Raw genomic sequence first — 27,526 nt, 5'->3', positions numbered from 1 at the left:
AGGATCTGAAAATCCGTATTAATAAAAACAATTAATCAAGGCTAATAGGAATTTTTAAAGCCCCGTGTAGGGAAACATGTCTCAGTTCACTGTCACATTGCCTATCTACTCTCTGGTAATTTCTGAGGTAACTTCTGGTAATTTCTGAGGAAGTACTGATGCTTGGCAGTCTATCTATGGTCATGTGAGCCCAGAACACACCGGAGGAGATGTGATACTTCCCAGAGAAGGACTAACATGAGGCAAACATGTTACTCAGCTCTCTGGAACTGGACAAAGCTTGAAAACTTTTGCCCGAGGCTTACGTAGTTTATCTGATCAAGGAAACTGGTTTAGGAACTCATAAGGTAAAACCGGAATGGAGTAGTAATCTCCTAAGATCTGTTAAAATAACAATGTGATTCTTCAAGCCCTTTTCACTGAAAAAGCATCAAGCTATTCCTGCTTTTCTAAGGAGCCCGAGATCAGTTTTCACTGAATTGCAGCAGAAACTGGGTTAGTCCATTTCAGAGGCATGGATGTGTATGTCTTTTGTTCTTAGAAGGTAATTAAAGTGTAAAATTTCTGTAAATGTTTCCTAATATCCCTAGTTGTGGTTTCCCATTACATTTATATATAGCTGATGACTGTGCTTGATAACTTCCTAAGAGCCTTTTGTTGGGCGTGTCTCGAATCACTTCAAAGTATTTATGCCAGCTTCTGGTCAATGGAAATTGAGAGTGGTCCTGTAAATGAATAATTAATTGTAGCAATGGGCTTATGGTAAGGAAGCACAAGGTCCATAAACGTATTTCCAGGAATAGTGATGGTCTGTGTTTCTCCAGCATATTCATTATTGTTTTAATTAGGTGATAGGTGGATTGTCCAAAGGGCAGTGAGTATATGACCTCCCTAGGGAGGCAGCTTCTTCTCAGGCCAGCAAACGCCCTGAGATCTGTTCTGCCTCAAGCTTTACCAGGTTGTTAATGTGACCAGATTGCTGTTCCTTCTCTTTGCCAGGTCCTTTCCCTTTCAGCTCTTTGTTGAGATTGCCTTTGCAGCTTTTCCAAAATGGAAAAGTTTTTTTTTTTCTTTTTTTCTTGTTATTAGGAAAATACTGTTTAGAGTAATGTTTTGTTTTGTTTTGTTTTCACTTTGTGATAGTTAACATTCTTTTCAGTTGTGCACTGTTTGTGTTCTTCACCGTTGTTTCACTGCCTGTGCATTGTGTCTGATACTTAAAATAAACCCAATAAGCACTGGATAATAGGCGGCAGACCATCCAAAACAAAGCAAGACAAACGACCTCACCCCTAACAAACCCACTAGTTCTCTGCACAACAGCTGTTTGCATCAACTGTTCACCTCAAGTGCTAAAATATGTTGTTGCCTTAGCTTTTTATTGTCTCTAATTATTTACAATTTCTTGTCCACTGTTAGAATACGTGGTAATATCATACTAATGTGAAATTAATATGAGGTTCATGGTAATACATAAATTTGACATTTTTTCCCCTAATTCGTTTGAATGAGAAGTCGTGATAGGCCTAATGAATTACAGGCTATGCTGGGTGGTTGGGGATTTAGAGGATTCAGATACTTGACACACGTTCTAAACATCACCAAGGGAAAGAAAGAAGCCAGATTCTATTAGGGAGTGTAAGGGGAAGGCAATTCAGCTCAGCTTTTCCATGAGAGCACTGTATAGTTCTCAGGGCTTCATTTAAAGAATTGGAATTGGGAACTGCAGGAGAGAGCTGTTGTTTCCATCTCTCTGTTCTTGTCAGTTTTCTAATGTTCATTGCTCTCGGTGCTGGAGCAGATACCGTGCAGAGCATTCTACAAAGCATGACACACGATACACGCGTGTCATAGTAAACAGTACTATTGTATCAGTGCACTTGATGCTTGGTGTGGAGGAAGACACCTTTTCGTGGAGAGGGCGGAGTTTTATACATGTTTCTTCTCCATTCCAAAAGGAGGGAGTCAGAGACATCTCGGAGAGAACCGTTTAGCAAAGATGGAGAGTTGGCGAATTGTGGTGCAGATTTGAACTAAGAAAGAGGCAGTGGAGGGCATCCCAAGGCAGTGGATAGAAAAGAATGTCACAATGGCCTGGAAGGACTGATGCATTTGAGAAACTGAATAAGTTCCATATAGCTGGGGGGACAGGAAAATGGTGGGGTAGGAGATGAAGCCATCATTGGGAATGCTTCATTAAAGTAGTGATTTTATGGAGAAATAAACGTGGAAATTTTCACCAGGACAGTATGGCAAATAGAGTCTGGGTTGGTTCTGTTTGCGTTAGTTGCAAAGTGGGCTAGATCCAGAGAGCTCTGAGTAGGTGGCTTTGGTGACTTAGGTAAGAAATGACTGGTGGGGCCCAGCCAGAAGGAAGAACGCTAGCACAGGTGGCACGTGACACAGGATTGAGATGCTCAGGGAGCCTGCTTGTGGAATTGCGATGCTTTTGGATGTGCTCTTGCTCATACCCCAGCCCCGCCTTCCCCGTCTCTTATTCTCTTGCATCCTCTTTCATCTGTCCTTCCGCTGTAGTTTTCCATTATTGTTTTGTTTTGTCCCTGCTTTCTGACATTGTATCTCAGTTTTGTCTTTGTTGTTCCTCTTTAAGAGCACTGCGATTTAAACATATTACATGCAAACAAAATGGCATGCGTCTGTGCACCGCTTATGCGGTGTGTTGTTTAGACACACGCTTGCGGAGGATGCTGTCGTTCAGGAAAATGTGCCAGGCTGTACAGCTGAAAGAGATTTTGTTGTTGTTGTTGTTGTTGTTGTTTTCTTTTTGGTTTTGTTTTCCCTTCCTATAACAAAAGCAAACTCAACTTACGGTACAAGCGAAGTTACTATGTCCTTGTGCACAGGGCAGCAGAAATGAAGAAGTGACCATTGCAAGAATTGCAGTGCGTTAGAGGGTACCACACGTTCAGTCTGATGTCTGGCCCAGGGGAAAACTGTGATGTCATTTCGATAGCTACTTTCCCTACTTTTGAATCCTTGCCTTTAATGGCAATAATGTGAAATTAACACTCATAGGTCTGTCCTCTGGATTTATTGTTTCTTGAGACCATAAATATCCATAAGCTCTATGGTGGTGGATGACTTCTTTGTCAATTTCTTCCCTGTTAGATCCTTTGTCCCTAGAATAGTACATAACAAATATTTTATAATGACTTATTCCAGCCGTTTTGCAGGCAAAGTGACCTTGATAGATTTAGTGTATTTTAATGGAGGAATTAGGAGAGGAACCATTTATGTAAATGGTCTCAATCTGTGACTCTTCAAGTGTGGTTAATGGTTTTGTCCCTCTATGTGTAGCCACTTGTTGATGCTTTTGTTTTAAGTAATATTTTATTCTGTCAAGTATTACTGCAATTTGATGACTCCAGTAATCTAAATCAGGATCCAGAAAGTTAAAGTTACCGTATAAAAGAGGAGTTAAGATTTTTAACCTTGGCGTTGTGAATGAGAAAATATTTTGTTTTCTTATTCATTTATATATTTACTTTTCCTATTATGTACCAACTAGAATTCACTATATATATCGGCTATGTATATTTTAAGTGTGCACATGAGAATCTACATGTGTAATCTAGCAATCCTTTGGATCACCTCTTTGAATATCGTTGGCAGTTCTGTAGGATAGCAGGTTTTGCATCACTTCCTTATAGAGGAATGTTGCCTGGACTCTGTAGGAGTCAGATATGATTATTATGGCCTGATTAGTCTTTGAGTCAATTCTTTGAACTTTACTTTCCATCTTGAATTTTCACATTAGTTCAGCAGGAACATCATTTATAAAAGGAAATACTACTAATTATAAAGCACAGAGGTTTCCTGGTCTCAGGCCACACTTTAAGGGGAAGTTCTTCCCCTTAAAATTTATTGAAGTTCTCATCACAGCTGCTCACCGCAAACTTGGGGAGTTGTACTTGCTTAAAGCTGGGGGTTTTTCTTCTGGGAATTTGTTTTTCTTTTGGTTTATTTCATTTAAGCTTTCAGAAATGCCATTTCCTTCTTCAGTAGTCAACTGCTTGGCTAGCATTTTAGGTTAGCATTCTATGTGGTTACATCACTTTAGCCTGTGACGTCATTTGTACATCCATCGCCCTGTGCTCAAGGACATCCAGGCTTGACTTGCACACTGAGTTGGGTTTGCTTTTATTCTGGGATGGACCTTTTAGATATATAATTCGGCAGTGACTTTTCATGTGCTACTTTTTCAGCAAGGTTACTTGGTGAACGTTTTTGATGCATTTCTCCACACGTCCTATGATATCTGTAACTGAATCTTTAATTCCCTTGTTATAACAGACAGAGTTTCTTGAATCCTCACCACAGTTCGACTACCCTTATATTATGCTTTTACAGCAATTCCCTAGGCCCAGGAAGGTGAAGGATGAAGTTTATAATGGTACTGAATACCAAACTGTTGCTTGATTTATTCAGGAAGGTTATTATATTCTGGGATCAAGTGACAGCTTAAAAGCTAGTATAATTCATCATCATCAGCTAATTTTCACTGGGTGTCCACTGGGTGCTGAACATCCTACAAGGCTCTTTGTCAGCATGCATGTGCCTGATAAGGTTGATGGAATTCTAGGAAGATGAGATCTTGTCCTCAAGGAACATTCTGCTGTCAGTGGGAGTCACTGAAGACTCAGATTGTCAAGTTCTGTGTACAAATGCATGTAACTAAAAACACTTCATTGCTGCGGAAATTACTGTCAGCAAATCTAGGTCCCGTTCTCATTAACATCTACACTGTTGCCAGGGAAATAGAGAGATGTTGAATAGACAAGCATAGGTGTCTGCTCCAGTGACCTTAGCTCAGCAGCGTACGTTTATGCTTGGGTCTATGGCAGATCCTTTTTGTCCTGTACACATAATGTCACGTTCTTTTTACTTAATGAGATCCAATTGCCCCTCTCCTCCCAAATACCTACGCACTTCATCTTTCCTCATGAGAAATGAATCACGTAGATTGTACATCTAGATCTAGTGCCTCTTCTTCCCTAGACTGTAAGTATCCCTCCTCTTCAGTTATTTGGAAGACCAACCTAGATCAAATTTGGTACAACTTGTTTTCATCCCTTATGTAGATTAAGGCAGTGAGGGTGATGCAGAGCAGTCCCTGTATGGATGGATGAAGAGCAGAGTGGGTCTGTGGAATGCTTGGTAGTGAGGATGGCATGAGCAGAGCCTATGCCCAGCATTTGCCTGTTGAGTTTCTTCCCTGCCTTAGGCCTGGGTTCTGTGTGCAGTGAGTTTGTTTACTGGAGGACTCTGCTGAGATTTCCTTGTTTGGTGTCCACCACAGCCAATGCAGAGAGGATTGAATCCCCTGGAGGAGACTTAGCAGTTCTTCTCTAGTTGATAACAACAAATATTTAGATTCAGGGATTACCTCAGAGTGGAAAAGTCTCAAGAATTTTAGTGTAGCAGTCCAATTTCTCCCCCTCCTTTCACCCCATCCACCTTTTCCTTATGGAGACACTTATTCTTATGGTACCTTGCCACTTTTACTTTTGAGATCTGGCCTTCTCTGTTCTCTTTTAGTTAACACTTAACAGCTTCTTGTTATCAACCTGTAGCGGGAGTGGGGCTTGCTCCAGGTAGCACGTGCTTCCGTACCTTGGGCTTTCTCCCCTGAAGAACTTCCCTCTGCAGTACTCCTGTGCAAGGCACAGAGAGTGTCCGTGATCTGACATTTGAGGCTTCCACTTCTGTTCTTCCCCCTCCTTAGTATCTCCCACTCCTTTGCATAACATTTTTGATTACAACACTAAATCGAGACAGTAACAAATAATTCGCCTGCAACTTAGCTACCACACATGCTTATCTGAACTTCAGTGTCTCTAGATCCGTTGCTCTTCCTTGCAATCCTGTATCTTGCGATAACTCAAAGGTACCTGGAGGCTGAACACCAGCCTTTTGTTGACTCACCCAAGGTTGCTTGACCTCTGGTTTCAGTGGTTTTTTTTTGAAAGTTTTCTCTCTGTATATAGGGGTACACTGTTCTAGATTTATACAGTGGCCAATTTATTTGCATATTGCTAAAAATGGCTATGTTGCTTATAGGAGAATCAGCTCTTAATAAAAGTTGCCTGAGTTTTCTAGTTGGTGTTCACAGAATATCCTTTTTGTTTTCTAACTATAGACTGTCAAGAATTCGGGACGTCAGTATCCGTTATGTTCCTTACAACCGCCTCCATTCAGAAGTTTCTCACACAATGCCATAGCTCTCCAGCGTTAATAAGCACAAGCTCTCTTCTATCTCAAGAACTAATGAAAGTTTTGCAGCTTACCTTTCATTAATATCTCTTACTGACTGCTTAGTTTTGGCAAGGATACGCGATGTCCTTTCTCCCAGTCTTACCTCTACTTAGCCACCTTTGTCTGTCAAGAAAGTGACTCCTTGTGAAGGATTTGATTCTGGACCACAGTCCTTTAGTTTAAAGCTCTTTGATTTGTGTTTTCACTCCTCATCTATAAGACACAAAGAGGGCTAATTGACGCAAAGGAAGAGCTTGGGTCTAGGCCTTATATGACAGATCAGTCCTACATCTGCCCAAATCTCAGGGTTTCTATTAGCATGAGGCTCAAGAGTGCTCTAGGCTTCCTGAAAGGAGATCTTGTATGCTTTCTGGTCATTGGATGCTTTAATTAGTGTGGGAAGCCTCTAGGTGAATCTGAGGTTTTAGTTGCTTGAAATTTTGGGCTTTACAGTTACCCACTAATTACCGTTGTTATTCACCCTAATTCCACTGTAGCGTGCATCGCGTGCTGGCGTGCTGTGGATGTTTAATTCAGTTAAGTGATGTGGATCCAAAGTGCTCATTTGAAAAGATTATATTTAAGTCTATCCTATTCTCTTCCATAGACTGCTGGGTGCCTTTAAAATGATCACGGAGAAGTAAACCCATCAAATAATAACTTAAAGTACAGTTCTGAGAATCCATTGTGGAAAAGCATCACCAAAGTGAAAACAACACTTCCCTTGTGATCTGGTTGTCGAAGTATTAAGTAGCAACCTCACTGGAGTCACCGCCTGGTTGTTGTTTTCTCAGCAAAGCCTCTGTTTGGTGAAACAGAATATAGATAACCTCTTGCACTTCTAATTGCCCATCAGTTGATTCTTTTTAAAACGTAAAAGTAATGCATTATATATCTTAAGAAAATAACAAGTATATTGATCCTAAATGAACCCATTGCTCCTTTTAGCAAATCGGGAATGATTCCTTTGAAGAGATGAATTCATTGCTCTTCGTAAAGCTCCCTGCCACTTTATACAAACTTCGGTATCTAAAAGTAGCTTTTAGAAAGATCATACCTGTATGGTTATTGTTTTATCGAATTATTGTTTTTATAATATAAGCATATTTTAGTAATTTCTGTAAATTATATATAATGCATATGCATTTTAGGGATCTCCACAATATGAGTATTAGTAATTATAGTTGGTAGTCATTTTTTATCAGTTGATTCCATGATAGAAAGTGATAGAAGCGTCTCTTGAGTCAGGTAACAAAGAGACACCACAGCAAATTCCATAATGCTATGAGATTATCCAGGAAGGATACTATTTTAAACACATATATAAAGCTTGTAGATGATGCTTTAGAGGAAAGTTTGGCAATATAAACTTTTCAAATTCATGAATAATATAGTCTTTACCCAGATAAATTAACTAGAAACTATGAAGGAAGCATCATAAGATAGAAGACCAAACTTTTCATTCATTTAAATATAAAGATCAAGCAGTACATGCGAATCTACTCTGTCTGGAGAAAGAAAAGTAGTAGGATTTTCTTTTTCACTGACTTACAGTTTAAGGACTTTTTAGAAATATATATATACATCTTAACTGAAAAATGCTTTATGTTCCTTGATTTTTCTGAATTTATTTCTATTGTCTTTTCCCTAGAAAATGCAAGATTATGTTTTCATATTTAATTAGGAGAAGTTTTTCAATAGTTGATAGGAAAACAAAAAATTAGTAGCAGTATCACGGAGTATAAAGACAGGAGGCAAACGAGAAAAATTTAAAATGTGGGGAAACTCAGTAACGGAAATTAAGGAAAGGACCAAACACAGTAAGACTGGGAAGTCAGACTTCTCAGTGCAGCCATGAAGATCCCTGGCGCTGGAGTCTTTCAACATCCTTGAGTTAGGCTCCTCAGCTGTGGTGAAAGCTTGGTGGCTCCCGGCCACAGTAAGGGGAGGTCACACTCAAAGTCTCAGGGCCTGGGAGGAGGGAGTAGAATGTGGGTGAATGGCTGAATCTGCCTCCAAGGGAAGCTTCAGCCCAGGAGTACGTACCTGCCTTGAACAACATGGAAATGGATTTGCCTGAAGTTATCAGTCTCTATCTCCGGGCATTAAATATGTTTAATTATGTGATAAACGTTCTTTATGCAATGCAGTAATCATACTCTGGTTACCTCTCCAAACAATGTTGAACATTTGGTCTTTTTTATTTTCAATAACGCTACTTCCCATTGTCATCTGGTGATTTATTTCACAATTGATTTCTTTTAACGTGAAGCACGAGGTGCCATGATCAGGAGCCATCTCTGTCTTGTCAGCTCACATCCAGAGAGTCACAGTACCTGACGGGGATCACAAATTCATGAATGTTCCAAAGAGAACCATAAGAATGCCAAAGTATAATTTAATATGTTTATAGTATATGTTAGAAGCAGTGAAGATAGAAAATAGGATATGTGACCAAAAGAGTCCAGAAACCTTTTATAGTTACATGATAAAAGATTTTTAGAAACCCTTGGAGGGTAATATTGAGTCTCTAGCCCCTCAGGGTTTTAGGGAAATTGTGCACCCAGTCTCTGCACATAGAGAAAGTCTTGATCCTGGCTGATAAAAAAGAGAGGTTTGTCACCTTTGGGTTTTACCTAAATCCACACTGTGTAGTAAAAAAACAAACAAGCAAATAAACCAAAAACTAGTATAGATTAATCATGGGTCATATTGAAAAACGTTTCATCTCCCGTTAAAGGACAGCAATGCATAGAAAGTGTTAGGATTAGAGCTATGTTAATCATGCTATTTAATATGCTGTATTATACATATGTATAGTATTGCCCATATAACATCTCTACCATCACCGTGTGTGTGTGTGTGTGTGTCTGTGTGTCTGTGTGTGTCTGTGTGTCTGTCTGTCTGTTCTATATGACCATGTGGTGCTCCATACCCACTAAGAACCCTACAGCTATCTCTAAGGAAGTAACTTGGGATTTAGTGTGGGTTTTTTTATGTGTACATCAACCATTAAAATGAACTAAGTGGATGAAAACTCTTGTAATTTTATTAAATATAGCTTTGGTAGAGACCAGCAATAAAGATGCTTTGCTCGTGCTAATAGATGATACGCTGGAGTAAAACATAGCTTTCTATTGCTACTCCAGCAGTTGCAGTTTCAATATACTTACTGCGAGCTACACTATCACCGAGGTGTTTTCTTTTTTTTTAATTATCAAAAGAAGTTCATGCTATTGACTCATTTACCCCATGATTATTATTCCCATTGAGACCTGCCAGACCTAATTCTACTAGTTCCCTCCCTGATTGAAAACATTTGAACCTAGAAAGTACAGTATTTTTTTAAGACGTTTGTAACCATTCATCATGGATATTAAAATTACAATCATGCTGCATTGTATGAACCGTGGTTTAAAAAAAAAAAAATCCGCACACGTTCGGTGATCAGGTGAGCAATGCTATCCAGGCTTGAAGATGCTGAATGTTCTAATACTTGGTATTTGAAATTTTGACATGTATTGCATTCGTTTCTGAATATGGAGAATACATTTTTTGCTCATAGAGAGTAAATTTAAAATGGGGTCTTTTGTAGCAGCACCCGTCCTGTTTGGAGTGATATGGCAGACGCTGAATGTTCACATATCAAACAAAATGCCAGCCTTCTGTAGAAAAGAGGTGTCAAAAAGTTTCTTTGTACCTTGAACGCATGTGATTATGTAGTACAAAATGCAGAGTTTGTAAAAAAATTTCTTGAATATACAGGCAAAAAAATATGAATAATTCAAAACAACCCCTAAGTTCTACATTCTATTGTCCCTTTATAACACAGGCAGAAGATAGCGGTGTACTCCCAATAGGGCTGAACTTGCACACGTTACACCTCGGAAAATGCCAGATGGTCTATGGTCTACTTTTGAGAGCTGTCACATATGTAAAGATTTGAAGAAAGAAAGACAGCTGAATGAGAGCAGTGCATCATTAAAGCTAGAGCGAGGGTCCCCAGGCGTTGCCTGTGTTTTAAGAAGCATTGTGTCATCTCCATATTAGCATGCATTTTTTGAGCTATGCATGATTTGTACACAATAAGAAGAAATCTGTTATAGACCAAGCAGTTGTGGTAAAATCAGGCAGGCAGTTCCATTCTTATAAAGTCATGTTTCCTGTTTAGTCTTAATTGCATCTTGACCATAAGATTAAAATCATAGCCGTGAAAAATGACAAGTGAAGTAACATTTCCTATCTGTTGAGATGAGTGAGAGGCAGCTTATCCAGTTTTGATTTCATGTACGGCAACACATATGGCAAAATCACTCAACTAGAAAAAAAAAAACGTTTAGAAAAAATACGGAAGTGAAGAGTTAATATTTGACTATTTGACTGTAATTCAGAAATCACAGGAAAATAATTAGATGACGGTGAAACAAAAAATAAAAGTACTATCATTTAACTGCCCTCAGAAATAGATACGGATTGAAGATTGAAACGTAGATAAATTGTTAAAGATGCATTAAACTATCACTTTAACAGTAACCCATAATTTGCAGAGTCAGTTCTGTTAGGAGGAAAAGAGGTCAACTCTCTCATTGTTTAGGATTTGGAGGCAGGACAGTCATCTTCTACCACTGTCTCATCTCTTCATTTAATGAGATGGTTTAACTGTTGCATAGTAATTCTTAGGTTCTCTTGGCCTTGAGTGTGAGAAGACGTTTTTGATTGATTGATGAGGAGTTGCCTGGAATTGGTCAATGACATTTCAACTTAACCAAGCTCTCAGATCGCTTGACTTGTTAGTTTTAGAGAAGAAGTAGCTCAGACATTCCATTTATTTGGAGAGATTACCAGAAACTGCTCTCTGTAAAGGATACTGAAATGGTTTTAACTGTCTGTTTTTTGGCGTCTTCTGGAATGCATCTGCGTAACTAGCAGTGGGTTCAGTGACCGCCCTTAGGATGTCATTCTGGTTGCTCTGCGAAGCAGGCGCATATGATTCTCTTAATCTTATGATTGCTTGTTCCTAAGACACGGATCTCCCATTTTAAGAGGCTGGGTTGTAGATACTGGTGCTGGGCTTGCACGCCGCTGTTCAGAAATGCCGGTCAACAGAGATTATCACTAATTCACCCAATGGTTCAATGACACATTGTCCAAAGTATTAAATTCATTAGCTCTTCTTAGTATCATACAAATAGTGTATTCTGTCTTTCTACTTTAAACTAAAAAGGGTTTATTTCTTTCCTTTCCTCCTTTTCTTTTTTTTTCTTGTTAGTGAGAAAGAATTATCAAACAGAATTAACATTCATGTGCCCACTATTTGGACTCTGTCATGCTTTTCAGTAATATTTTGTTTTGTTTTTGACATCTGTCTCTGCCCATTCTTCCTGCTTCAGCTCTGGACCTCTGTAAGTATTTATTAGTATTAGATTTTGTTCTTCTATCCTAGGATGCCAAGCTAATTTTTTCTTATTCATTTGTTAATTGGTTACCATGGAAGTACTGAATACTGTTTATTTTGTACAGTTTATCCAAAATACATTTTCTTAATTCTTAAACATTAGTAACTTAGATTATTCAGCTCAACAAGTTTGTGTTTTTTCTCTAGAACTCTGACATATTTTTCTTAAGTTTTCTCACTTATCTCTTTTCTCGGGGCTTCTGGTGTGATGTTGTCTAAGAGGGATGAATACAGGTGGGCTCCTTTGCTTGGTCCAGACTCAAATGGTTGTTGTGCGGTTTCCACACTTGCCTTTGACGGCTGCACTGCATCGAATCAAAGTAGTTTCTCCTTAAAATGAAATTGAAAGAATGAACACGGAGAAGATTTTCTCCCAGATGTAGAATTATTTTGAGGAAAACTGTATGTTTGATTAGTGTCCAGCTTTGAATGTCTGAATTTATTAATCCTTCCATTATAAAACTGCTTATATTATATAACTGGTGTGCTTAGTAATAGGGTTCTGCTATCTTATGTATAGTATTTGGGAGAAAATAAACCAACCAAACAAAAAGCCACCACCACCACCACCATCACCACCACCACCACCTCCATCACCACCACCACCACCACCACCACCACCACCACCACCACCACCAACAACAACAACAACAACAACAACAACAAGAGCAGCTTTAACTACACCAGAGTCAAATTACTTTTTTTTTTTACATATTTTAACTTATCATTTTAAATTACCAAAAAGTTCAATTTATTTCTCCAATTTTCTATCTTTGTATGAAGTAATTTTTGTTGAAATGATTTAGATTTTTTTCTAAATCTTTTGAGCTATCTACTTTCTTCCTACCTCCCTTCCTTCCTCCCTTCCTTCCTTCCTTCCTCCCTTCCTTTTTTTCCTTCTGGAACATTCCTCGTCTACGTCTGTCTTTTGTTCCTTTTCTTCTTCCTCCCCTTTGTTCATAAGACCCCCTTTTCTTTAGTTTTATGATCATGGGTTAGGCCCCAAGCCTGTATCTTTGTATTTACGTTTTCAAGTCTAAATTTTCATTATTATAAAACGATAGCCTCTCTGCTTAAGTAGATGAAATTTTCTTGTTTGTTTGTTTCTTTTTTTTTACTCAGCCCAACCTGAGCGTCTGCCTCAACTGCAGACATCAGCACAGGAGCCCAGCAAGGAGGAAACCAGCAAGATACAGAATGGTGGCCACCCAACTATGAACAATGGGAATGGAATTCCTCACAGAGCCAAACATATGTCTATGGATAATCACAAAATGTCATCTCCCGTCTCTCAGAAAATGCATAGAAAAATTCAGTCCAGCTTGTCTGTAAACAATGACGTCAATAAGAAGAGTAAAGTAAATGCTGTCTTTTCCCAAAAATCAGCTTCCTCACCTGAAGGTAAGTGCGACATAGATGTGCACCTTTTTTAAAAAAGGAAACATCATGTAAAAATATTCAGTAGTAGTAAATTGATTCAGGAAACACCAGGAACATTTTTGCCTTTCCGTCGGACAAAACATAAATTTTGGTAAAATCCACTTAACTTTCTCCAATAAAAGTCCAGGATAAAAAAGGGAGATTTGGCAGCCAGCACTCCGCTTTTAGATCGCCAGCCTAGAGTGACTACTCATTACTTTAAATATAACAGGTGCGTGTTTTTTTAAATGCCACAGTTAAAAATATAAATATTCCATTTGGGGGCGTATCAGACTGCCTCAGTTCTTTTCCTCCTTGGTGCAACGTGTTACTCTGTGCGGTAGAGATAAGATGACCTGCTTGCATTTTTTTGTCTTGTAAATTCATTCATAGTATGCAAAGCCGAAATAGGAAAAAGATCATGTAATTTTCCTGGTCTTGCTGGAGAATGGGCCAGGTGATGGCTATCTACCTTGTGAGCCATCTTCCAGCTCGCCTGCTGACAGCACATAGCACACACCCACTCCAGCCCTGCCCCACCCTTTTGCTCTGCCCTCAGCGACTCTTGCCAATGCTCTGTGACCTCAAGAGAGCTGGTTATTATTTCTTCTTCCATGGGACCTCGTCTGCCCTTAACCAACTCAAAGTCAAGTTAAAGAATATGGACCTAGGGCAGTTTTCTTAATTATAAAACAAACCCAATATGATGAAGACTGCGGACTCTCTCTATACATTTTGTTGTGTCATATTAAAGGGAAGAAACAACTCAGTCTGTGTAATTATGGTTGTAAATTACTTCCAGCCTGTGCATAGACTTCTGTTCTTCCTCCTACACCTATTTGCAATTCCTTATCCAAAATCCCAAATCTGCCATATATATTTGGTTCTAGTAAAAATATGTATCATGCATATATGTATATATACACATATACATTTCACTATCTGTGCATATTTCCTTTACCTTTCCATTTTAATTTCCCTGAAAGCTTGCAGAAGATGCTCTGGAAAGCCTCTGTAAAGTTAGTTACGCGTACTCACAGTGATACATTGAGCGGTAAATAGGGAATTTTATCGAGAGTTACCAATCATGAGTAGGAGAAAGGATATTACATTTTGGCTACAGATGTCTTAAAACTCAACTGAGGCAAAGTGTTAGGTTGATCAAATGATATGATAATAAATGGTCTGCATAGTTCCAGGTCAGTGACACTACTTTCCAAACTAATTAGATTGAAGAGGACATGATTGACATTTGAAAATGAGTTTGACATGTAAGCTGCATGGTCATCTCTGAAGTATAGGTAGGCTGTTAACTAAACCGGCTCTCCAAGGAGTTGAGAAGGCAATGCAATTTTCTTTGGAGGATCTTTACTTCGAGGTGATTGGGTGAAGTAATTGAATGCAATTGAAATCTACTTGTTTTATACATATGAATTTACTTGTTATGTATTCTTAAGCCCTTGTTTTCCTGTTGGTGTTTACTTGCTTTAATATTAAAAAAGTGTTAACACTGGCCTCTCGGCCAAACCGGAAATAGCCTGCTGGAGCCTTTCAGGAGTGTTTGCTTTTGCATTGTGTTTCAATTTACCTGCAAGCATGTAAATGCAGGAGTGCAGCTTTGGAAGAAGCACAAGGAGAAAAGGCAATGCGTATGAATGAGAGACATACAGGCTCTCTCCCATGGTTTTCTTCTCATTTCATTACTTTGTCATCTTCTTTTTCTTCCTCTCCGCCCTCCAGTTAGTCTTGACCACAAATATTTGGATGTGGGGAGTTTATAGGCTATAAACAACAATCCTCACAAAATAGCATTTAAGATCAAGTTGGGAGCATGAGGATAAACACCAAGGAAAGTATCAAACGCCTTGCAGACACCTGTTCATGTCTTCACTCTTCGTTATATATTTTGTGATCTGTTTTTGAATCTATATTATCATTTCATTGTCCCATTTCCTATGTTCTCATCGTTACAGATTTTTCATGAATTTAGCTCTCATTTATGGTTGTGCCCTTAAATTTTGCATCACCATTTGTCATGCACCTCCTCTTGATCTCAGAGATAGTGAATAAGGACTATAGGTCAAGCTTTGAAAACAGAACCTCTAGCTTTGAAGGTCAGTTTGACCTTGAGCCAGTTGACTGTGGTGTCTCCTCTGAAGCCTTCTCTACCAGATTCCTCATTTATATTTTGATAATTGTATGCAGTTCACACAACAATAGTGTGACTGGGGGCAATGGGAGCTCCCATGCATGAAGCAGGTAGACTGTTTCTGGTACATTGGAGGTACGCTCTACTTAGATGACACGGATGAAAGAGTCTGAAGGAGTGTCTCCTGTTGCCAGTCAGCTGTGGCTCAGCATTGTACACACTCAGCCACACACCCCAGGCCTTATCTTAGTACAATGTCCCATCCCACACTGGGTCAGTGAAAGCCCCTCATCTTCGTAATGAATCACTGTGTATTGGCTATATATTAATTCTTTCATTTGAGCCAGAAAGATGGCTCCCAAGCTGTCAATATTATTTATCCTCAATGTAAACATCACAACCAAAGGAGAGCATAGTGTTATGGGGGGTATGGAGAGCTGTTTTTGAAGTGTTCAGATAATATTATCTTGTACTTTATTGTTAGTTTGCTGCATGTAGAACAAGCATCTATGATGAAGGTTTAAGTAATTATGAAACAGAAGATCGCACACCTATAATATACAAAGAGCATCATAATTCTGACGTCAGTAGTATCCACAAAGCCAGTTTTAGACAATCCAAGGCTATGTCATAGTAAGGCCCTGTCTACCAAAATCAAAAAAGAAAATATCTCTCAAACAAAGAAACAGAGGCAGCTTTTAAAAAAAAAAAAAGAAAGAAAGAAAGGTTTATTGATTAAAACTTTCAATTGCAATGGCTTTAAAAAACAAATTCCATGCATGTTTATTCAAACAAGTAACCAAGCCAATTAAAAGCCCACTGTTCTAGCATGTACTATGGGCCTTCTGCATCCAGAGACAATTCCAGGAGAGCCAAACCATTCCTGCTGTAGCCCTGTCCTTCTGGGAAAGCCTGAAGTTTTTCCACATTTCACAAAGAGGACTGTCCTGTGTTTGAAGTGGCTTGGCTATAAAAAGGCACTCAAAGACTTAAAGACAAATCCACCTTTTAAAATGATGTAATCAAGACACTGGAGAGGTGGCCCAGCAGTTAAGAGCATTGGCTGTTGTTCCATGTGACCTGGGTTCAGTTCACAGCCCACAATTGTGTGGGCTCACCATTGTCTATAACTCCAGTTCCTGAGAATTCAATGCCCAGTTCTGGCCGCTGAGTATACCAGGTATAATTCAAGATCAGTTTGCTCTGCACAGTGAGATATGACCTCAAAGAATCAAGCTAACTAATCAAGCAAATAACTAAATAGTCTGAACTAAAGGCAATTTTTCCAGCATTCCAACATCACTTGAGTGTGAATGGCCGTCCACCTGTGGTGTATACATGGAGTTTCATGTCAGTGAGCATGTGTCTACTTAAATCCTTTCCTCTTGAGATTTTAGGAACAGCTATCACACCTATGCTCTGCAGTGATTTTCCTCCCCTGAGAGATTGAATTCTCAAAACCAGTGGGTGTTTCTGACTCTGTTGTTTACCATGGTACCTGTAATCTTAAAGTTTCCCAAGTATTCATGAGTGGCATGTTGATTTATTTCAAACTGTGGTGTCTCCTTCTTCCTTGAAACTAACATAGCTCATCTATTCTTCTAAAATGTTCCTTTTTATGGCGGAGAGGAAAAAATACTTATGTGGGAAGACAGCACATTTCACTTAAAGGTTATTAAATTAGTAGATTTCTTCCTGTTTTGTATAATTAAATATTTTCATACATTCTTAAATTTTCTGATTGCATCACCCAGGTGGAGAGTTTTAAGACTAAATGTGTAAGATTCTTGACCTTTGAAATAATTATAGTGTAATTTAGTATCATCTAATATTCAAATTGCCAAGGGTTTTCATTAGTCTTGGAGACACTTTTCCTTTCATAGAGATGGTAAATGCTAATATGTTTTAGGTGTGCCAGTTATAGCTATAGTTTTTGTAAAAAAAATTAGGTTTCAACAAAAATATTGTTAAAGAATTTCTATTCTCTTTAGGGATGTTTGGCAATTTATTTGCACTCCACACTTGATACTCAAGAGTCAGTATTTGTAGGAGGAACACATTGGATTTCAGCATCTCACTGAAATCAGTGCTTGGAAAGACAATGGAAAGGACTGGCTCTACAGCAATAGCTGGAGAAATCTCATTTTTAATCATACGGAGCTGTGGTAGTCTGATGTGTAGAACATTTATGGAACCCGTCTGCCTGGGTTTGCCTATTAGCTCTACCCTTGACCATTATTGATCTGAGGGTGAGTTAGTAGCCTGTTTCTGTTGTAGCATCTTATCAGGAAAATGGGAATGTTATACGTCCTGATGCCATAGGATTATTATAAGTACTCCGTGAGGTTGAGCAGCTTTGTGGTCATAATTGCTGATGTGTATGGGGTTGGTGGCAGAGAGATCCGCTTCCTGGAAAGGGTGCTAGGTGGAGACTTAAAAGATAAGGTAGAGTTAAGTTAGATGGTTGAAGGTAAGATCACTGTACTGTTTAGAACTCAAACCCAGGGAAGGTCTTTGCCCACAAGGACTCAGTTTCCCCACATCTGCTAATGTAAGAGGCTATCCCCCACCTACTGGCCCTTCTGATCTAAACATTTCCTCATTAAGACTCTCTTGTCAGGTGATCTTATACTGTGTCAAGCTAACCGTTTAAAGTAGCCATCAGATAGGAGGAGGCATTAGGAGGGTACAAGAAGCTTTATGCATTAGTATTGTGTTCAGATTACTCAAGTGATTTGATCTTATGGATAAGCTGACATAGGAGAGATGATACTGAACAAATAGGAAGCGGTCATTCCACCAGCAGCCGAGATGTCTGTTCTGAAGATGGATCCCCATTGTCTATGACTTGCTGAAGGACATCATTGTGTCAGCTACATTAATTCGTGTTGTGTTTTCATTCCATTGTTTGGAACCCCTCTGGTTGCTCTTGTATATGTCTAGGGACCTTCTTACTTGGCGCCTGCACTGCAGTGTATGCAGTGTCTTTGTTCTGACTCTCTTACAGCCCTTTGCTCTATTGTGGTGAACTGTTACTGTAAGTCAGATAGTAAGAGGTTGGAGACATGGTGGGTTTCAGAAGCTAAGAGGTTGCAGTTCAGTTCTCTGGAGCTGTTGATGGATTAAAGTCCAATCTTGATGGTCTTGTCTTCTGTCACCCTTTGTTACAAGGTTCTGTGAGATCCTTACTCTGTGATCTTGTCTTTGATCCTTTTTAGGCTCTTGCTCTTTCTTCTTCTCAGGGCATTTTCTTGGGCATCCATACTGTTTATTTTTGTTGTTGTTTTGTTTTGTTTTATAATATAGTAGAGGTTTGAGCATCCTCTTGCCAACAGCAAGTTCTCTAGGAAGTTGCTGCCAGTCTTACCAGTTTTCATCATCATCATCATCATCATCATCATCATCATCATCATCATCATCATCATCATCATCATCATAGTCAGTATAGTTTAGACGACTTATACATTGCAGAACTTTAAAACCTGGTATAAAGTGTCAACATTAAGGTTAAGTTACTTATTCTAAATTTTATAACTTTAAAATTTTTGTTTTTCCCCAAGAAAAGATTTTGCTTGTAATTGTAGAAGTAGCAGACCAGCATCATAGTGTGGATGGATAATAATGAGGATATATGGTATCACTACAGTGTTCTTGTGGAGTTTCCAGAGACAGACTTTTGATAACTTGGGGAAAATGTGTCATGGCATTCCTCAAAGTCCTTAATTTGCAATGGTAAAATTTTGATTAGCTGTGTTCTGTTTTCTCAGGCACACTGTTTCCCAGTGTATGTCAGCATAACACTCAGCATGAGTGGTTTAGAATTGTGCTTTCCAATGCAATATTTGCCAGTACTCTGGAGAATAGAAGCTCACTAAGGGGGACAGCAAGTAGTGTGTGTGTGTGTGTGTGTGTGTGTGTGTGTGTGTGTGTGTGAAGTCATTATTTTTCTTTACTTGAAATAAGTAAATGTTTAAAAATTATAATTATAATTTATAAATTATCTGAAACTTTACAACAAATATTTGGGCCAAAATAAGTATCTAATAACTTTAGAGTTTAGAAAAAATAGAAAAGATTTAACAAAGTTCTAAAACATGAAAGCATAGACACACACACACACACACACACACACACACACACACACACACCAACATAGAGATATTGAAAACATGCCTCAGTTCTCAGAGTCTACCCATCGACAACTTTGTTAAAATAATCAACATCTTTGTAGGTTATCAGGAGGGGAGTTAAAAGCTGTCCTCTGTGTATGAACTCCACCACTGGAGTTTCTGGCCTTTGGTTTTGTAGTCAATTTGTCTCAGGCAACTGATCTAACCATTTAAATTAGCACAGCATCCACTCAGGAGATGGGTGGGGAGGAAATCAAACAATGGAGATACAGATAGATTGGCCAGGAAGCTTGAGGGTGTGGGGTGCTTGGGAGAAGAGGCTATTCAGAGCCAACTGAAATGGAATGAACAGAGTAGACCTATGACCCTGTTTGCACGCATGCTTTTTACCGTATTTTTAGTACAGTTGTTTAAAACCATAGGTGTGTGTGGTGTGTGTGTGTGTGTGTGTGTGTGTGTGTGTGTGTGTCTGTTTACATTTTGCTTTCTTTTATTCTGAGACCAATTTGTACAGCATAGGAGAAGAGGACAAGAATATAGGAAGGTCTGTCCTCAAACCCAAGTTATGCCATATGTGGACAGTAGGAAGCCCTGGTGTTTTGTCTCATAGGTTTCAGATAGATGGACAGGTCTTGTTCTTCATCTGGGGCTACCTCTAGGTAGAACAGGAACAGAAGTCACATACTCATTCTAAGAAGGACTGCCGTTACTTTCCTAGTTACAGTCGTTGGGAAAATGACGAGAAATTACAAAATTAAGAGAAGTAGTTGGATGTAGTTGGCAGCTGGTTGTGGCTGGTCAGATAGGTGATCAGTCTGAAATAATTCAAGTGGGAAATTCCAAAGCACATCTGGAAACACGCTCATGAGGCTTGAGAGAAAGTCTAGAACCAAGGATGCTTACTAATATTTACTCTTATTAGAAGATATTTGAAACTTTAAGTGGTTTGTTCTTAAGTAGAATTTTCCAAGTGCAGATCATGTGGTCAGGATCAGAATGCATCAGATCCCTGGAGGATGGACAATTTGGTGCCATAGGTGTGTAAGTGCTGGAGTCTTAGGAGATAAACACAGAGCAATGTCAGACTTCTTTGAGATACAAAATGGAAAAGCAAGTCTGAGTAATATCACACTGACAAGGTAGCCTGGAAAAATTCAGAGTCAGAGAGAAGTGGAAGACCGTTTCATTGGGAGGGGCTTAGAAAGGTGAGACTACAAACTCTGTAGCCTATTGTCAAGAGTAGAGAGAACAAAGACTCTAAGAACATGAAGGTGACTGTATCTGTTTGTACCAAGCTTTGTTTGCAAGTAAAATAATATTAGCCCCAAATAATAGATTTAGTGATGAGAAAAACACAAAGTAGAACTCTTGTAACACACACACACACACACACACACACACACACACACACACACACACAGGAAAAATATCCAAAACAAAACGACAAAGGCCAGGGCCAAAGTGCATACAGTGCGAACTGGTTTTCTTGAGTTTATATTGTTTTCTTTCAAGATGGTAAAGATGTGCGTACAATTACATTTGGATGAAAAAGATCCATGAGAGAGAAAATGGTTAAAGATATAAAAAGGTAATTATCATGACTTTTTCACAAACCAGCATGTTGTTTCCTTAGAGTTTAGATCTTGAGTTCTGTACACTAGACTAAATGAAAATACAAACAATTTCAAAGCAAGAGCATTGAGCAGCCAGAGAAATATTTGATGAGGACCTAACCTCAGGGGCTCAGCTGTGTATGTGATGTGTGCTTGGTTAATCCTACAAGTCATCTGAGTAATTTTTATGGAATGACATGATATGAAGCTTTGCTGATTCAAAAGTGCCTCTTCTCAAGTCCACACTCCTATTCCATTTTAAAATACCCAAACCATTTGAACAAAAGGCATTAAAAGAGTCTTATGATTACGAGTCTCACATTTCTGACTTTTGTATCTCAGTCCACAGATCCCTGGGGCTTGGTAGCTTCTTGTAACTGACATTCACGAGATCCTGAGTTCAATTTAGTCACAGTTTTACAAAAATCAAAATAGCAACAAAGCAGGGAACAAAATGGTGAACAAAAATTTATGGCATTAGAACACATGTACTGGAGGGATGAGTCAGGAAACCACTGTAATTCAGATAAGCAGAACACAGTATGTTGATTTTAATATATGTTTAAAGATGTTGTGTAATACTATTCCAGGAGAGGTATGAACAAGTGTTACTCATCCCAGGTAGGGAATTAATGACAAACCGAAGCCCAACTTAGTGAACTAGTAAGTTTTATTGGAATTATTTCCAAGAATATGTATGAGGGGTTACTTATAGGAGTAGAAATACTTTAAAAGCAGCTGTACTATCAATGCCCATCTCATCATGACAGGTGACAGATCACAGGAAAGGCTTGGGGCATACTCCACAACACACAGACAACTGAAGAGTTTCTCTCATGAGGGTCCTTTCCAGGCTGCTCCGTTTGGATTCTACTTCCTCTACTTAGCTTCGATGCTCTCTGCTTCTTCCAGCAGCTCAGCTTGCCTGAGACTGTCTCTTTGCAATCCTTACAGCTTACCTACACTTTGGAAGAAGTTTCAGACTTCCTGAATCTATTGAGTTGTTTATACCTTGAGTATTAGGATCTTGCTTAAAGTGTCGGTATTTTAAGCTTGAAGAAAACTGTTACAGAGGGAAAACAAAGGTGTGATTTAATGTGGTCTGTGCTTCATAAATTAGTATCATAGCCCAGATTTGAAAAGGTTGAGATTTAAACTGTAATTGTGGTTGTGCCTTACACAGTTACTGAACATGTTTGGTTTAATGGATTAATTTGAGAATCTGATAAACATTGTTCCTTTTTTTCTAAGACTTAAGAAAAGGTAAAAAAAAAAAATCTTGTTAATCCTTGTGGTATTCTTGAGGTAATTTAAGATGTTAGATCTATGTAGATATCTTATTTTAAAAAAATCAAGAGTTTCTAAGAACTGAACTGATGGTGGGATTTGCAGACCCACTGTGGCCAGTTTTAATTTTGAGACAGGAAGTCTGCAGCAGGTATTGAGCAAACTGTGCTGACGTGGTCTAGATTTAGTGCTTTTAAATATTGCCTTGTCTTATCTGATGAGTGTAGGTTACTAGCACAAAAAAAAAAAAGTCAAAGAAAGGCTTTTCATCAGAGCTCTTGCCATGATTCAGAGGGTAACTGATGGGTTAGCGTCTGTGTGGCGTTGCTGGAGGCCATGGGATGCAGTTGCATGTGGATTTGCACTGACTGTGGAATACACTTTGGTGAAGAATATGACTTCAACAGGAGAGATAAAGCGATTAAAGGATGACTCCCATTGTTTTGGCCAGAGGAAGAATGAAGTTGCCACTAAATGTGATTCTAGAGACAGAAGATAGTTTATTTGTGTGTGTGTGTGTGTGTGTGTGTGTGTGTGTGTGTGTGTTGTTGGATTTGAAATCCCATCATTTATAGGACTAGTGGTTTGCAATGTGTGTTAGTTCAGGAAGATGGAGTTCGGAAGAAAGGCCTGCAGTTTGAGACTTTTTTCTGTGGGAGATGAGGGTGTATTATATATGATGCCTGAGTCATCATACTCTGAGATGATGGGAACACTGAATAGAGTATAAGTATGGGGTTTACTATGATTCATTTTGTCCGAGGAGCCAGCATCCTTTGGACACTTTCCATATAAATCTAATATGAATTCAGCCAAAAAGGGAAGTACAGAAATATCTCAAGAACACAGCCTTGAGCGGCTACTTCATTATGTAGAAGACAGTAAATGAAAAAGAACGGGGAAAAAAGTACAGTAGAGATTTATCAAAAAATAATAGCGAGCCAGTTGGGCAGCCGAATGAAGAAAGTGTTTTAAAATGGAATGAATATTTACATGTCACATGCAAGCAAATGTTCAATAGGATGAATGAGACTTACCTGTGGAGGGCATTGATGGTGCTTGTATCAGTGGCTCTTCTTGTTGCTATGACAACATACCTGACAAAAGCAATTAAGGGCTTGTTTCTTTCGGCTCACAGTTCAAGGGTACATTCTGTGATGGTGCATGATGATGGAGCTGCATGAGTGGGGGATTCATAACATAGTACTGTGCTATAAGCATGTGTGTGTGTGTGTGTGTGTGTGTGTGTGTGTGTGTGTGTGTGTGTGTGTGTGTAGTATCAGAGTTTAGATCATTACCAAAAGAGAGGTCATGTTTTGAAAACAGGGAAGTTATGGTGATAGGAATGCGTGGTAGGTGGCACCTTCCATATTTAGTCCACAAGATAAAAGATTAACCCTGGTGTTCAGCTAGGCATCCCTTTGTACTCAAATCACAATTCCACTCCATTAGTGGACTGTCCACTTTCACTGTGATCTTCTCTCCTCATTTAAACCTTTTTCTGGAAACATTCTCATAGGCACAAGTGTGTTTTCTCCATCTTTCTAAATCCACTCAAATTGACAGTGAAGATTAACTGTCACAGTGATATTCATATTTTGGTCTGTTTGCAGGGCCATGTGCATGTCTTGTGGGTTCTAGACAGAAAAATAAAAGGCTGAAGGTTAGTTAATTCTTCCCAAGCAGGTTTCTTAAAGGGACATAATAATAAAACTGGAGGATAGAGATGAAAGTTTTAGGAATAGAATGTCTTGATTAAACAAGTCATTTAATAAAGGGAGACATTGATGATTCATAATGTTGAGACTGGGAGAGTCAAAGGGGAGAAAGTTCATGACACACTGTATTGCTATTCTCTCTCTCTCTCCCTCCCTCCCTCCCTCCCTCCCTCTCTCTCTCTCTCTCTCTCTCTCTCTCTCTCTCTCTGTTACCTATCAGATTTTTAGATCATTACAAAAATTGTCCTGTTTTGTGAGCATTATTATAGTATCTGCATTTTTCCATGCCTTAAACATATGAGACATTTTCTCTTTACTGGAAATCTGTCAAATGGCCTATAGATTATCCTATACTAAACATGTAGTTCGGAGACCATCTATGTAAGAAAATATATTATAATTTGGCACCAAGTCAAATGTGCTAAATGATTCTGATTCTGAACATTGTAGAAGGAGTTCCTAAGGTTGTTTCACAGTGGTATTGATGACACTGGATATAAGAACATCTAGGGAGGAAGGCTTTTAGAGGAGATAGAGGAATTTGCAAGATGTATTAAATCTTCTGACAATAACTGGTTGGTGACTCATGAGTGTTCTACCATTTGTAAAACATAGTCAGAGAGAAAATGAGCACCAAAGTATTTTTCATAGAATACTTCATAGTGTATTGGTGTGTGTGTGTGTGTGTGTGTGTGTGTGTGTGTGTGTGTGTATGAGTTTGTGTGTGTACAATACTAAGATGAGTATACTAGAAAGCTATTTGGAAGTGTCATCCATGCTCCTTTAGTGATGGGATCTTAAGTCTTGCTAGTTGTGATAATGGCGATGAGATGGCCATTACTTAGATAGTGTGGGTGGAAGCAACAGTTTCCTCAACCTCTAAAATTTACATTGAATTGAATATTTTTCTCAGTTACAAATTCTCTGCTAAACTTCCGTAGCATTTGTACCACCTTTGACTTTATCACTAGGATTTTCATTTTGTATTACAGATTTATAAATCATGAATGTTGCTTACCTTAATTAATTAGTCTGGGATTACAGTAGCTATTTGATTGCTACTAGATCTTCCTAGTATATTTACAAAGCAACAGGCCTTTCTCTACCTTCATTTTTTAAATGATATTAAAGTAATTTAATATCATTGATTATTTTTTAAATTCTGTATATTTTAACGCACAGATTTAAAAATGTTTTCCCATGGCACATCAAAAACAAAAAGCAAGTGACATACAATATGGAGACAGATGCTTTTTTCTCTTTACTGTCCTAAAATTTGTAATGAAAATTGTTTTATGACATACATGTGTTATAAATTTGTATAAACTGTATTCTTTCACATGGTGGGGGAAAATATTCAAATCGCTTTTGAGTGAACTCCCAGCAAATTGAGGTTATACCAAAGGTCACGTTCACATAGTCTACTTAAAAACTCTACAGTAAATAGAAAATTTCTTAGTAAATGTTACTTTTATGTTTATATTTTCAAGTCATTTTTTTATTAACACATACTTATTAGCAATGCCAGGTCACAGCAGAAAGTGAAATTGAGTATGTTAGATTTACATTTATGTTTTGAGTTATCATTCTTAAAATCTCCATGGATAAGTACAAGCAATATACTCATATCTGAGCTGTTAGACAAATCTTCACATGTGATCAAAGCTGGTGTGTAGTGAGTGTGACCTCAGGCCCTTGTGGAGCATGGGGGAGTTGGTACTGGCATCCCCTGCTCTCAGAGTACACTGGATGGAAATTGAGAAGGGGGTTTGAAGAGGGAGTAGGAGACAGTCAGAGGATTGAGGTAGGATCCTTAGGAAACAATCCACTTGTTTTGAAGGGAAATACAAGCACACAAGTAAATAGTAGCTGTTGCTTAGAAGACTGAAAAATCAAGAGTTTGAGGACATGTGAAGATAATTGAAAGAAAAGAATAAAATGGATTAATACACAGTTTTCCAGAGACATATTAAGCCTGCCTAAGTTTCTTCTGGGGCTTCTCTGGGGAAATTAGTCTGAGGGATGTGGACCTCCTGGGGAATAATATCCCAATAGCATAACATCATTTAAACTTGACACAAGAAGTTGAAGTTTATTTTTTTCCTAATAATTATGCTCAGTGAATGAGGCAGAAATTGCATTTTGGAATGACAATAGAGTGGTTATTTTAAAAAGAACATTTCAATATCTGTGGTAGATAACTCTTGAGGCTGGGTGTTTGTAGACTGGTGGGAGACTTTCCAGTGAAGCTGCAGGCCAACTTTACTGGGGGCCACTCGGATGGCTGTCTTTGAGTAAATGCGTATTTACCAAAGGTTGTCTTTGTGCTAGACTCCGAAGGGGAAGGGCCAACTTATTTTTTAATCAAGTGCTTCTCCTTTTATGTTGCTTATAAAAGAAAAAATAAACTTAGAGAAATCTGAGGATGTAAGGAATAAATAATTCAATATTAAGACCACTTCCTGCTCTTGGAGAGGGCAAGGGTTCAAATCCCAGTGCCTATGTTAGGGAGCAGTCACCCATCTGCCACTCCAGCTCAAAGGTATCTGGCATCCTCTGTTTTCCAGGGGCATCCTCACACATGTGCACATGTACTAGTACAAAGACACACATATCTACATAAGTAAAAATAAAAACTACACTCTAAAATGATAAATCTGGTGCTCTTGGCTCTTGAACCCAAAATTATCTATGAAGATAAAAATCTATCTACTATTTGCCTAGCATCTATTGTCATCATTATCTATATATCTAATATCATTTATCCATCTATGTGTCTGTCACCTGTCTTCTATAATCATCGTTTTGTCCTCTATCACCTAATATTCATCCACCTATGTATCTACCTACCTAAAACTGTCTTCTATGCTTCTCTGTGTTTTGATTTCTTTGTTCACAGTGGCCATCTTAGAAAGACTCCAGTCTTACTTGTGACCCTGGCATTATCTGTCATACCAGCTTTCTAAACCAGAGATCTATATTGTACTATTAACGTCTGACTATTCCGGGGAGTAACACTACTGAAGAAATCTTGATGGCCTTAAAATGCCTCTCCTGTGGTCTTAGGTCTAAACAGGATCCTTAGAGTCTCAGCAGAGTGCGTGTGCCTCAGACTCCTCTGACACAGTTTTTGAGTACTTGTTCTGTGGAATTCAGTGTTCCTAACATGAAGACAAGCAGTCTGTTCCCGTTTTACACAGTGACTCTCTCGTTCTGCCACTCTACAAAGACAGAAAAGGCCACCAGCTTTTCCTCAAGGTCTTTGTACCGTGTACTCCCTTCAGGCTCACCTGAACCTCGGCCTCAGCAGGCTCCCTTTACTTCAAAGCAGGAGACGCCTGTCTTCCTGTGGTAGCCCACTCCTTGTCAGTGAATACTTTCCAAACACTCCTGGAGAAACCATTCCTGATTCTATCGGAATTCTTCCAGAGTATAGTGACCAGAGATGAGCTCCTACTTAGAAATGTGAGGGTGTGTGT

The 27,526-nt window shown here is 38.7% G+C and overlaps 1 protein-coding gene across 2 annotated transcripts in view; it reads left to right on the top strand.

Moving 5' to 3' along the window:
• Mdfic (MyoD family inhibitor domain containing) overlaps positions 1 to 27,526 on the top strand; it is a 78,563-nt gene that overhangs the window by 35,965 nt on the left and 15,072 nt on the right. For both annotated transcript variants that reach the window (XM_032906927.1, XM_032906926.1), the window contains exon 3: positions 12,854 to 13,132. In XM_032906927.1, the coding sequence (XP_032762818.1) occupies positions 12,854 to 13,132 (279 nt within the window). The remainder of the gene's footprint in view (positions 1 to 12,853; positions 13,133 to 27,526) is intronic.

Source organism: Rattus rattus, chromosome 6 (genome assembly GCF_011064425.1).
Source record: "Rattus rattus isolate New Zealand chromosome 6, Rrattus_CSIRO_v1, whole genome shotgun sequence".
Taxonomy (NCBI): domain Eukaryota; kingdom Metazoa; phylum Chordata; class Mammalia; order Rodentia; family Muridae; genus Rattus; species Rattus rattus.
Note: the sequence above shows the minus strand (reverse complement) of the source record. Positions and strands in the feature narration are given on the sequence as shown.